This window comes from Trametes versicolor, assembly GCF_000271585.1.
Source record: "Trametes versicolor FP-101664 SS1 unplaced genomic scaffold TRAVEscaffold_2, whole genome shotgun sequence".
Lineage (NCBI taxonomy): Eukaryota > Fungi > Basidiomycota > Agaricomycetes > Polyporales > Polyporaceae > Trametes > Trametes versicolor.
The window spans coordinates 2877442-2889637 of NW_007360322.1; the positions used below are offsets into that span (position 1 = coordinate 2877442).

The window sequence follows — 12196 nt, forward strand, 5'->3', positions numbered from 1 at the left end:
CAGGATCCCGGTGGCAAACTCCTCTCCAGCATCAGCTACCCACTCCAGAGCTGGTACACGACCTCAGTCCCGAGCTCCAAGCGATGATTTTCGCCCAAGAACGGCTGCGATACCAAGGACTCTCTCCATCTTATGCGAACATACCCAGCGATACGAACGGCCGGATGAATCCTTCTCTGCCTGCGGATTCTTCTCTTTCGCTGCTGGAGTCTATCAAGTCTTCCCGCTCGCCGATTGTCCTGGACGATTTGTCGTCTCCCTACGGGCTGTACTCTCGGGGACTATCTGTACAGATGTCTGCTCTTGGCTTCGGTCTCAAAAGCGGTCAACAGCAGCAGCTTCATCACGGACTTCTGCCTACACCTCCCAGCTCTACATCCCCTATCTGGTCCTCGAGCTTCTCGCCTTACCAAGGGGGTATCTTGTCTCCGGAGCTTTTGGCTGCTGCTGCCGCCGCCGGTCTGTCTCCGTTGAATCCGCACTATTTGTCCTCGTATGGCATGCAGCCTCGCCTCGATCATCCGCAGCACGCTCTGGGTCTGAACACTGGCGTCTTAGGCAACCATGCAATGCCCGGTCGAACGCTCCCGGACGGCTTGGCTCCCCCTGCTCAAATCAACAGCGGCGGAGCTCAGAGGCTCCCACCACGTCTAGCCGCCGAATACGCTCGCCGCCGTGCTGGCGTGGACCCTATTGCTGATACTCCACCGCTAGAAACCGATCTTAGTCGTTACTTGTCTTCTCCTGTTCGCGGTGTCTCGCAGTCGCCCATGGTTCCGAAGCCTCCGCCGAACACACCGTATGGCAGTACGAAGCGGCTGGATTCTCAGGCTCAGAAGTCTCTCTTGGCTGTGCCATCTTCGCCGACATCTCTGCATGACGCTCAGTCTCTTGGCTTGTCTCAGCACCCTCGTTCGATCCCACTCAACAAGCTCATGCAACGCCGGCTGTCTAGCGTTCCTGAGGAAGACTATGCTTCCGGTGTGGAGAACGCGCGCACACCGGCCGCTCACGCCCACGGACATGCTCGAGGAGCGGGCGATAAATCGTCTGGTCACGGTCTGCATTTGTACCTATCGCCTTCTAGCCGGTCAAACGTCAACGCCGCATCTCTGGACGTGCTGGGCGACGCTCTCGGAACGCACTACGGCATGGATGACGCGCGAGTCAAGTTCCCTAGCGCCTCTGGGAGGACGTCCGGACCGGCGGGACGCGGCGAAGCACAGGCCGTCAAAGAAGTCCATCGTCGCCAAGGTAGCAGCAACGCTAACAAAGATGGTGGCCAGCGCGGTGACAGCGGTCGAGGTCGCGGACAAAAGCGCGGCGGTCGGGGCAGGAGAGGGCGCGGCGGGGGTTTCCACGCCGGCAACATGACGCACGGCGCGGAACGGGTGGACGGAGGTATGATGGTGAAGTCGTGAAAGCGATTGTGAGTGAGTCGTCTTCGGTGCCGCGAAGGGACGCGCTGACAAGCTGCGATGGCTATTACAGATAGCGCAGTCAGCAGCACAGCAGCGCTGTCGGGCGTCGAGGTGTTCTCGCAGAATCGGACTGTGGTTTCTCCGGCTTTGGATGTTGTGTGAGTTTTGTACGCGTGTATTCTTTCTGCGCTGTAATTGGGTTGTGCCATGGCGAACGCAGGCGCAGACTCTGTAGAGATTCTGAAGAAGCAGGGTGGGCGCGTGGCCATGGGTTCGTGTATCGATAGAGGATGTACATGGTGCCGCGATTAGAATCCGCGTTTTCACGAGGCGAGAAAGGTGTCTGGGCCGGCGGTGGGGCGCGAGCGAGTGTTCGCGCGTTATGTACGTGCGGAGGGGCGCAGCGTTGGCGCGTTCTGTGCGCGGTGCGGGCGGCGATGTGAGACCCGGGAGGAGGGATGTGCGATGGCCACGTGGGCGACGTGCTTGTGGCGTCTATAGCAGGTCGATCGAGCCTGCGCGCTCTTGACCTTCCCTTGCGACTCCTTCCTCTCTTCCTCCTCGTCCACGACGATGCAGTCGCTCCATCCCAGCCCGGCGCGCCCAGCGGGGCCCCGCCCGTCCCACCGCCCCATCTCCCCGGCTCCCTTCGCAGCCCAGGCAGTCGCTCCCCTCAACATCCGCAAGGCCTCCAGGGAGCTCAACGTTCCCAACTCGAATCCCTCCACTCTCCTCTCCCCTCCCACACCCAACCCACCGCTCTCCCGCTCACCCACACCAACCCTGAGCATACCCAGCATGCCAATGCCCAGCTCGTCGCCCAGGCGAAAACCCATGCTGCCCAAGATCGACTTCAAGAGCATCAGCAGCAATAACGGCACGTTTGAGATATACGCAGGTGGGCCGCAGCCACAGGCCGCCTCTCCCGCGCCGCGTGCAGCGGGCGACGCCTCCAACGAGTCCACGATCCGCCCCGACCAGACGATATCGCCGCGGCCACGGCCACCGCCGGCGGTGTCGATGGAGAACCTGCGGCAGACGGTCGAGGAGTTCGACCAGTGGTCCGACGACCTGCTCGAGGAGCTCAGCCGGCTCGGCGAGGGCGCAGGCGGGGCGGTGTACAAGGTGCGCGACCGGCGGACGGGGATGGTCATGGCGCGCAAGACGATCACGACGCTCGAGGCCCCGATGAAGCAGCTGCTGCGCGAGATCAAGATCACGTCGAGCACGGAGCACGTCAACATCATACATTTCTACGGGGCGTATATTAGCCCCAGCAGCAGCGAGGTGAAGGTGCTCATCGACTACTGCGAGGGCGGCTCGCTCGAGTCGGTCGGGAAGCGCATGAGAGAGATCGGCGGCAGGGTCGGCGAGAAGGTGGCGGGGCGGCTCGCGGAGGGGGTGCGTCTTCCTTATTCTGGTCTTCGGTCTGCTCGCGTCTGGCTGTCATAACGGCGGCACGAACGGGGCGCCGATACTGTTCTTGAGCGATCGCTGACATTGAGCGGCGTTGGGTGCGCAAAGATCCTCCAAGGGCTCGCGTACCTACATTCGAGGAAGACAATCCACCGCGACATCAAGCCGCCGAACATCCTGCTTACACGCGAGGGCGTCGTGAAGCTGTGCGACTTTGGTGTCTCGGGGGAGCTGATCAACTCCGTGGCCGGGACGTTCACGGGCACGAGCCTATACATGGCGGTGAGTGCCTTTGTACCTGGTCGCACAGACGCCCCGCTCATTCCCCGCGATGCTGTTTACAGCCGGAACGCCTGTCTGGCGTGGAATATACGATACGATCAGACGTATGGTCTACAGGCATTTCCCTACTCGAGCTCGTGACAAACCGGTTCCCGTTCCCCAACGATCTCGCTGCGATCGAGCTGATGATGTACATCACCCAGAACGAGGTACGTGAGCCTTCTCTGGCACCTTGGGGCTTCGTTCGCTGATATCCTTCTCCCGCGCGTGTCTATCTCTTCCCACGATAGCCCCCGGAGCTTGAGGATGAGGAGGATATCGAGTACAGCGCGGAGATGAAAGACTTTATCAAGAAAGCGTACGTGGCGATAAAGAGGCCCAGCATACATCGTTCCGCAGTGCGCTGAGCTCTTCTACCCCTAGCCTGACGCGAGATCCCACTCTGCGACCCGCACCGGCGGGTATGCTCGATCATCCTTGGATCGTGAGTATGATGCAGCAGAAGGTCGATATGGCGTACTGGATGCGCAAGGTATGGGGCTGGAAGAACCAGAAGAGCCACAGGTGCGATACATCTCTTCGTCTATCAGCATCCGCTAAACGCTTCTTCCACAGCTCTTCACGACCAAGCTCCAGCCGGAGCGAACACCCTTCTTCTCTGGACTCGTCGATGGCAGGCCTAACCATCAACTCTGACGCATAGGCGTCATGTTGTGCAGTATCTTTCCCAGCTTTGGATCTCTCGCTTCAACCATGTCGGACGATGTACACCTCACATCCTTTCGTACTTCTTGTGCTGCCCGCGATGTAGCCTTCATTCGCCCTCGTGCCTATATCTGATATATCCCAAATTGCTGCAGCCCTTTTGCATTCGCCGCTCGATGATGCCCTGTTGGGATACTGGTCCATCCTTTCTCCTTGCGTTTACCCGGTCGTTTCTCGCCGCGTTCCCTGCCGTCCTGACATGTCTCCTTTCTCTGCCAATCTGTCGCAGCTTTGTCCTCGTAAATCATACGCTCGCTCTTGAGAGACACAGAACAAACTACTTGTAATCATAGCTAGAACACAATGTGAAACTCCAGGACTTCAAAGGTTAACTATATGCGTGACTCCTTGTGCATATCGCCGGACAGTCCTAGCAAGCACCGCGAGCGGGCCTATGGAGAGTTGTTCGTGGAACTCGCTTCCCACTTCCACATGTATATCTTCGATCACAGGCTCTAAAACCGACTGTAAGGCCCTTTCGACGGCACCATATTCGTCGACGCTTCAAAGAAGTCTCTTTATTTAAATGTGATTTATTTCATGTATGCAGCCTCGCCGGAGCGTGCCGCAATGCGAAGTACTCTACGAAAACGGATCAAGAGAAAAGTAGTTGAGTAGAAGGAGTAGGCCATGTGTGGGTACCTAAGGACATTTACAAGATGCAACACTCACAACGAACTCCGCATGGACACACCACTCCCGCTCTGTCAAACCAGCCACTGTAGCCTCGTTGAGACTAGCCCAGAGCGGGACGACGAAAGGGGATGGGGGCTGGAGAACTGCGCGACCCAACCATGGTACGAGCCTAGTTGAAGAAGAGACCCCACGGAAGACGCATGCCACGGCCTTCACAATCTAGCAATCGTTGGAAGCAGCACAAGGAGCACATCAGTCAGCAGGGGTTGCGCGAGGCCAATGGGGAGGGAGGTAAATGGTCCAAGGAGCCGCAGGGGAGCCGTACAGACGTGTGCCAGTTGTCAGACCGAGTCCGAATTCCAGATACCAGCAACAGCGAGCACATGCCACAGCCTGAATTCCAGATTCCGTGGTAAACACGGCGGAGTGGCCGACGTCGACGGTGATGGAGTACAGCCAAGAAGAGCGTCGGGGTCCAATGAGCAGGACACCATATCCAGACCGCGGCGGCGACCACGAGCGCCTTTGCATCCCGTCCACCGCGATTGGTCTCCGACGTCGCTTGGCCGCTAATCCCCTCGCTTCGTCTTGCTCCTGGATGTATCGCCGACACAGGCTGACGGGCGTGCATCAGCCCCAGTGGGTTGCTGTCGCGGGCGGTGGGAGGAGCTGGACGGCGGATGACTACGCACAAATTTCCGGGGGCAAGTCAGAGCCTGTCGATTGCGTGATCTCCTCCTCACTCTTCCTCATCCTATAAAATCAACGAGCTCGACGCCGGGATGGACACAAGCTCACCGCCAAATCTCCTCTCATCGTCTGCGGACGCACCTCATCCATCGCACTCGTCTTCTTTGCCTAGCCTCCACCTTCACCGTTCTCTTTATAAGATGGCTAACGCTCCTCATGGTGGTGTTCTGAAGGTAGCTTATCCTTGCTCCGCTCATCAAGCACGCCATTTAACGCCATCTACAGGACCTGGTGGCGAGGGACGAGCACCTGCGCGACAACCTCAAGGCCGAGGCACACACCCTCGCCGATATCATCCTCACTGAGGTGTGTTTTGACTGTGCAGGTGCTGTCGGCTGAATTTTACTGATCATGATGTCATCGGCAGAGGCAACTATGCGACCTCGAGCTGCTCATGAACGGCGGCTTCAGCCCCCTCGAGGGCTTCATGTCCGAGGCCGACTACAAGAAGTGAGTGCACTCTCGTAGAATGTGTGCGCGCAATGCTAAGACTTGTGCAGTGTGATCGACAACCTCCGCCTCGCCGATGGTTCTCTTTTCCCTATGCCGATCACCCTCGATGTGTCTCGCGAGGACATCGACCGTCTCTCTCTTGCGCCCGGAGCGCGCATCGCTCTCCGTGATCCCCGCGACGAGCAGGCTCTTGCTATTATTACCGGTATGTCACTATCTATATTTTGTACGTGCATATACTCATCGAAAACCCATAGTCGAGGATGTGTACCGCCCCGATCAGGTGAAGGAGGCCATTGAGGTCTTCGGCGCGGATGACCCCGCACACCCGGCCGTTTCCTACCTCCGCAACAAGGTCAAGGAGTACTACGTTGGCGGCAAGGTGCAGGCCATCCAACCCCCGACGCACTTTGACTACGTCGCTTTGCGCTGTAAGTCCACATTTCTCGCGCTGTCTTGCAGAGACTCATCATCTGCTCAGTCACCCCCGCCGAGCTCCGCGCACACTTCAAGAAGCTCGCATGGCGCCGCGTCGTCGCTTTCCAGACCCGTAACCCCATGCACCGCGCCCACCGTGAGCTCACCGTTCGCGCCGCCCGCCAACGCCAAGCGAACGTCCTCATCCACCCCGTTGTCGGCCTTACCAAGCCTGGTGATGTCGACCACTACACTCGCGTCCGTGTATACGAGGCCATCATGGCCAAGTACCCCAACGGCATGGGCCACCTCGCCCTCCTCCCCCTCGCGATGCGTATGGCGGGCCCGCGTGAGGCGGTCTGGCACGCGATCATCCGCAAGAACTTCGGCGCGACGCACTTCATCGTCGGCCGCGACCACGCGGGCCCCGGGAAGAACTCTCAGGGCAAGGACTTCTACGGGCCCTATGATGCGCAGGACCTCGTCATGAAGTACCACGAGGAGCTGCACATCGAGATGGTGCCGTTCCAGATGATGACGTACCTTCCGTCTACGGACGAGTACCAGCCCGTCGACGAGGTGCCGAAGGGCGTGCAGACCCTTGACATCTCCGGCACCGAGCTCCGGAGGCGTCTCAAGACTGGCGCGCCCATCCCCGACTGGTTCAGCTACGAGTATGTCCATTCAGCGCATCGACCTGAATACGGCCCACTAACATCAGCCTTGCAGCGCTGTAGTCAAGACTCTTCGCGAGAGCTACCCTCCCCGTCCCAAGCAGGGCTTCGTCATCTTCCTCACCGGCCTCCACGGCTCTGGCAAGGAAACCATCGCAAAGGCTCTCCAAGTCACTCTCAACCAGCAGGGCGGACGTAGCGTCTCGCTCCTGCTCGGCGATACCATCCGTCCCGACCTTGATACCCGTACGTCTACAACATCTAACACGCATGGCACCACACTTACACTACCCACAGCCTTCTCTGCTACGGCTGAGGAGCACTCCAAAAACCTCCAGCGCGTCGCCTTCGTCGCTTCCGAGCTCGCGCGGGCAGGTGCGGCTGTCATCCTTGCCCCGAACACATACAAGCAGGCGGCACGGGATGCCATCAAGGACACGATCCTCCACCAGGCGGGTCCCGGCGGCAACTTCTTCGGCGTGCACGTCGCGACGCCCCTCGAGCACTGCGAGGCGAACGACCGCAAGGGCGTATACGCGCGTGCGCGTAAGGGCGAGATCCGTGGCGTCCCCGGCGTTGACGAGGAGTTCGAGGAGTTCGAGCGGCCACAGCTCACCGTGGATGTGTCGAGGCAGAACATCCCCGAGATCGTGCACAGTACGTGTTTTCGCTTTCTCTTTGGTTGAATGGAAATGCTTACTCGCATTACTTCAGGCATTGTTCTCCTCCTCGAGACGGAATCACTGCTCTAGTGGCGATACCCTCTCACCCACATGTACTGGCATAGCATGGCTGTATGCACCCGTCTGCTGGGGCAGCCTGCTCCTTTTCTTGTTTAGGCTCTAGATTGCGACTTTTGTATGTACGGCATAGAGAATCTGTGTACATTTGTAGGGCGTGCACCTAATATATATGTAACGCACCATGTCTATCGCACATCAAGCACCGGTAGTCGTGGCTGGTACAGCCCACAGGCACTTGGTCTTCGGCGGGCGCCAGGAACTTTCAAAGCGTGCTCAATTTGGCAGGTGTTCTATTCAATTTCCATCACACTGGCTGCCGCCCGCTGCCCACTCAAGGTCGACGATGTCCCTGCATACTTACTATGGAACGAATTCCCTTCTCAGCCTGTTTCAGTGTCGTCTACAGTCCCATGGGGAGGATGAGCTGTCCATGCACGGTGGGCCACATTTTCGTGCCTGCTTGGTGTCTCTCGGATCTGAAACCGCACCCACTTTCAAATTGACTGACCGAGATGTACGGTGCAGGGCGCAACAGCATTCCTTCTGGGCCCGGCGGCCTGCGCTCGAGCCTGCGCGTGCGCTGTTCCGGACTGCATGTATCACAATCAAGCATGCATGATGGACCGCCGAGTGCCCCGGCGGCAGCTGCAACATCATCAGCGAAATGCGCCCAGAAACCGCAACGTGCAGTGACGCGCCCTGTGTCTCACAGCCCTGCGCCCACCCGAGCGCGACCCGAGCCCTAAGTATGCCGGTCTTGGGCGCGGCGGGGGGCGTGTTGAACTTGCAGGTTGCTTTTCTCCAGTTCATTCCTCTTGTCGACGTCTGTTTCTTCATCCCCGCGCGCCCCTCCTTTCGCGCCCTTCTTCTTTCTATTCAGACTGACTGTGCTAGGGCATGATGGCTAGGTGGTCTGCAGCTCTCTGTTTGCTTGCTGGGTTGTTTGCGGGGCACTTTGGTGCGGATGCGATTACGGTGCCCATCCAGGGCCACCGTCGATCTGGGAAGTGGTGGGAGACTCTTGGTGGGGTGTTGCAGAAGCAACGGAGGGCGGGGATCGTTGATTTGCAGAACGCGGGGGATCTGCAGTACTTCACTAACATCACGCTGGGAGGGCAGCAATTTCGCGTCCTGGTGGACAGCGGGAGGTGAGCGTGCACGCATGTATGCGTTGTTGGATCTCGTGACTCACGTTGTACGCGTTTGAACAGTGCGGACCTATGGGTGGCGGGAGACGTCCCCGGGTCAAACAGCACCACCCACAACGCTACGATCAACTACAATGATGGATCCGTCAGTGGTTAGTCGCGTCCATACAAGTGTGGATGTGGCCGAGAGACTAATGGTTCAATAGGCCGGATCCAGACTGCGACGCTTGGAATCGAGGGCTACACCATCTCAAACCAGGCTTACAGTAAGTACAACTTCACCGATTTGTCGCCCGCACGCCAGCTCAAACGGGTCACAGTCTCGCAGGAAGTCACTGAGAGTTATCCCGAGGGCGAAGGTATCCTAGGTCTGGGTCCCAGTCGCTTGTCCTCGGTTCTGGCGGCACTGGGTACCCCTAAAGGCGACCCTCCGCTGGACAGGCTTTTCCAAGAAGTCACGTCCTTGCCCAGCTACATCTCCATCCTGCTGGGTCGGTCGAATGACCCCGACAGCCCTATTCCAGGACAACTGACGATTGGAGAGGTTCTTTCGGACTACGGCGACGTTACATCGAGTCCACAGCTACCCATCGAGCGAGTTGACTGGAACCAGCACTGGATGGTTGCATTGGATAAGGGCGGGATCACCGGGCCCGACGGAAAGCCTATTAAGGCCTCTGTCGACAAGCAACTCAAGGTGATCTTCGACTCCGGATATACGCTGCCACAGGTACCGAAGTAAGTGATAAACCTTGTGTAGATCATGGAAAGTGGCTGATTGATGCCCTATAGGTCTGTCGCGGACGCGATCTACGCTCGAGTGCCGAATGCGACGTATGTGAACATATCTGCGGCAGACACTCCCGTATGGACACTACCGTGCGACGTGGAGCTGAACATCACTTTCACGTTCGCGGGAGTCTCCTACCCAGTTCACCCTCTTGACACGGTCATGGACGATCTACGAGGGCCCCCGGACAGCTCGGGACAGCCGACGTGCGTAGGGTCCTTCCAACCAATGTCTTCGACTCAGCCGTATGACATCGTCCTCGGGATGGCTTTCCGTGAGTTCGCTCCGACATGGTTTTGTTATGATCATGCTGCTGACGACCTCGCTCCGAATCCCGCAGTTCGGAACGCATACATCCTCATGAACTTCGGCGACTTCGTGGACGGCTCGACGGAACAGGTCGGGGACCCGTTCGTGCAGCTACACGCGCTCACGGACCCGGTCGAGGCGCACGGAGACTTCGTTCAGCAGCGGCTCGGCGGCATCGACACGACCGGCCTCCAGACGCTCCTCCCGGCCACAGAGGAGGATACCTCCGCAGGCGTGAAGGCGCCCGGGCGCATGCCATACCTCCCCTGGACTATCGTCGCAAGCGTGCTCGGGGGCCTTCTGGTCGCATTCCTGGTCGCGTATGTTTTTATCTGGCGCCGCGGTCGCAAGTATCGGCGGGTGCACGAAAACGCGCCCTCTGGCCTCGAAGAGGGAAAACGGTCACTGTCACCGTCAAACGAGAAACCGCCTGAGATCGCCATGGCGGACAAGGCGTTCGGACCGAGATCGTCGGAGGCGGACACCGACACGCTCTCGCGAAAGGTGGACACGGATGAGCTCATCTGGGGCCACCGGTCGCGTAAGCCGAAGGGCATCCTTGCAGTAACTCGGGAGTCATCCGCGGCATCGAGCACCGAGCAGCTCCTCCCTGGAACCGCTAGCAGCAGCACGTCGCACGAGACGTCCGAGGAGTCTGCGCCGCTGGCTTCAGACGACAAACCACTTCCCAACCCGTATGCCGATGCTTCCCTTCCCCCGACCCCTCTTGCAAATTCAATGGAGGATCGACCCCTACCGAACCCCTACACCGGCGCGCCTGCGACGACGTCCCCAACCGCGAAGAACGACCGCCCATTACCTCTGACAGATGTTCGACGTACACCCTCCCCCGCGCCCGCGATGCGCAATGCAACCTTGCCTCCACCTGCGCCAGCACCGACGAACGCAACTCAGCCCTTGCAAACGAAGAGGGCCCGCCCCCTGCCTGACCCGCGTGCGTACACGCCCCGGGTTGCGGATGTATTCGACGTGTCTCGTGCGCGGACATCGTCAATATACAAGCTCCCTCCGCTCCAGTTCTCCAGCGCCGACCTCGCGGGACCACATGCTGGTGCCCGCCCTCCGCCTGCTTCGTGATATAGTGATACCTTGTTGTCTGTTATACGTCTTGGTATCTGTCCACTCTCTGCTGAATTCTGTGCGTTTATATTTTACTCTTGCGTTAAACTACTGTATCATAGGCCTGAGGTTATATATCTAAACATTGATCGTTATGGTGTTGCATGCAGTCAAGATCTCATCGATCTTATCCTGGAGCCGAAGAGTGAGCACTGACTTCCATGCTACACCGGAAGCGAGTTCGATATTTCTAGAAGAGGCCCGGCGTTCAAACGTCCAAGCTAAGGTTTGGACTCCAGCTCGGGCACAGTACTTGTTGGCGTACCATGTGAATGGCATGACTTCTATTCGCTCGCAAGAGTACTTCAAGTGTCCTTCGAGGACTTCCAAGACCTCCGATATCCCGAAGAGATGCATCCTGAAACGCGATCACGGGGCCCGCAAGCGCGGCTCGCAGGCGCGTCGTGCTACGATACTCAGCCTGGCTAGTGCACGCCGCCTTTTTGCGCCGCACTCGTTTTGGGACAACAATGCACGTAAGTAGGAGCCGATTGATGCCTTCGAGATCGACGCGCCGCACCGGTGGCTGCCCCCCGGTTAGCTGCTTCCATGTCTTGTTTCCCCTCTTCTATCTCGGGTCGGTTGTTTTTCGACGTCTTCTTGACATGTGTTGAAGCGTAAGTTGAACCGCCTGTCGCGACTTGTACGCATGTGTCTCGAAGATATCTAGATGTTCCCGAAGTATATATATAACTGTGTGCGCTCGCCTGTCGGTCTCTTGCATCCCGTCCATCGCATGCTCCTCACCAGCTGCCCTCAGTCGTCTACATCGCTACTACATCGCTGCAGTGTCGTCACGGATAGGAACTTCATCGTCAAGTAAGTGCGTGTCGTAATACAATCATTAATTATTGAGCATTAGTGACTCCTGCAGGCTTACTTTGACAGTTCTCCATACCCTGGGGCAACAACACTCGCCCAGACCGTAAGGAGTACATACAGTGTTTGCTTGTTACAATCGGGCGCGTAGTGTGGTCGCCAGTTGACTTCGGAACGCGCAAGCTCCCCTCTTACAGCATTTTACCACAACAGATAATTCATTTAAAACATCACGAAGTGCGCGACCACACTACGCGCCCGACTCTAACCAGCAAACACATCTGTACTCCTTACAGTTCAAGTGAGTACTCACCTTGGCTGGCTATGTGCTGTTTTTCAACAATGAGACCGGGAGTATTTCAAGGATCGGTCGCAGATATCCCCGCGAAGGCCGACGTATTGTGCTGAAATCCGGCCCCTAAAGGCTATAAGG

At 58.2% G+C, this 12196-nt stretch overlaps 4 protein-coding genes across 4 annotated transcripts; all 4 read left to right on the top strand.

Annotated features, from left to right (window-relative positions):
• Nucleotides 1–870: 870 nt before the first annotated feature.
• Nucleotides 871–1749, top strand: TRAVEDRAFT_26632 (uncharacterized protein; the record flags this gene model as incomplete). The annotated part of the gene is made up of 2 exons (XM_008035385.1): nucleotides 871–1429; nucleotides 1492–1749. A coding segment is annotated over exon 1 (323 nt), but the record flags the coding sequence as incomplete, so codon positions are not given.
• A 245-nt stretch (nucleotides 1750–1994) lies between these two features.
• Nucleotides 1995–4207, top strand: TRAVEDRAFT_56364 (kinase-like protein; the record flags this gene model as incomplete). Its single annotated transcript, XM_008035812.1, has 6 exons — nucleotides 1995–2822; nucleotides 2946–3119; nucleotides 3182–3328; nucleotides 3410–3477; nucleotides 3543–3683; nucleotides 3735–4207. The coding sequence occupies 6 exons, from the start codon at nucleotides 1995–1997 to the stop codon at nucleotides 3820–3822; spliced, it is 1446 nt and encodes a 481-aa protein (XP_008034003.1). The 3' UTR covers nucleotides 3823–4207.
• Nucleotides 4208–5285: 1078 nt separating this feature from the next.
• Nucleotides 5286–7762, top strand: TRAVEDRAFT_26633 (ATP-sulfurylase). The gene is made up of 9 exons (XM_008035386.1): nucleotides 5286–5443; nucleotides 5496–5576; nucleotides 5638–5720; nucleotides 5771–5928; nucleotides 5981–6154; nucleotides 6205–6814; nucleotides 6870–7060; nucleotides 7112–7471; nucleotides 7529–7762. Exons 1-9 carry the CDS (start codon nucleotides 5411–5413, stop codon nucleotides 7564–7566), a joined length of 1728 nt encoding a protein of 575 aa, XP_008033577.1. The 5' UTR covers nucleotides 5286–5410; the 3' UTR covers nucleotides 7567–7762.
• Nucleotides 7763–8457: 695 nt separating this feature from the next.
• TRAVEDRAFT_69360 (acid protease) lies at nucleotides 8458–10902 on the top strand (the record flags this gene model as incomplete). Its single annotated transcript, XM_008036332.1, has 6 exons — nucleotides 8458–8705; nucleotides 8769–8857; nucleotides 8912–8971; nucleotides 9026–9443; nucleotides 9498–9769; nucleotides 9836–10902. The coding sequence occupies 6 exons, from the start codon at nucleotides 8458–8460 to the stop codon at nucleotides 10900–10902; spliced, it is 2154 nt and encodes a 717-aa protein (XP_008034523.1).
• Nucleotides 10903–12196: the final 1294 nt, after the last annotated feature.

Coding starts and splice junctions, on each gene's coding strand:
- TRAVEDRAFT_26633 (XM_008035386.1), top strand. CDS start 5,411: ATGGCTAACGCTCCTCATGGTGGTGTTCTGAAG. Junction 5,577..5,637: donor CCGATATCATCCTCACTGAG/GTGTGTTTTGAC, acceptor TGTCATCGGCAG/AGGCAACTATGCGACCTCGA. Junction 5,721..5,770: donor TCCGAGGCCGACTACAAGAA/GTGAGTGCACTC, acceptor AGACTTGTGCAG/TGTGATCGACAACCTCCGCC.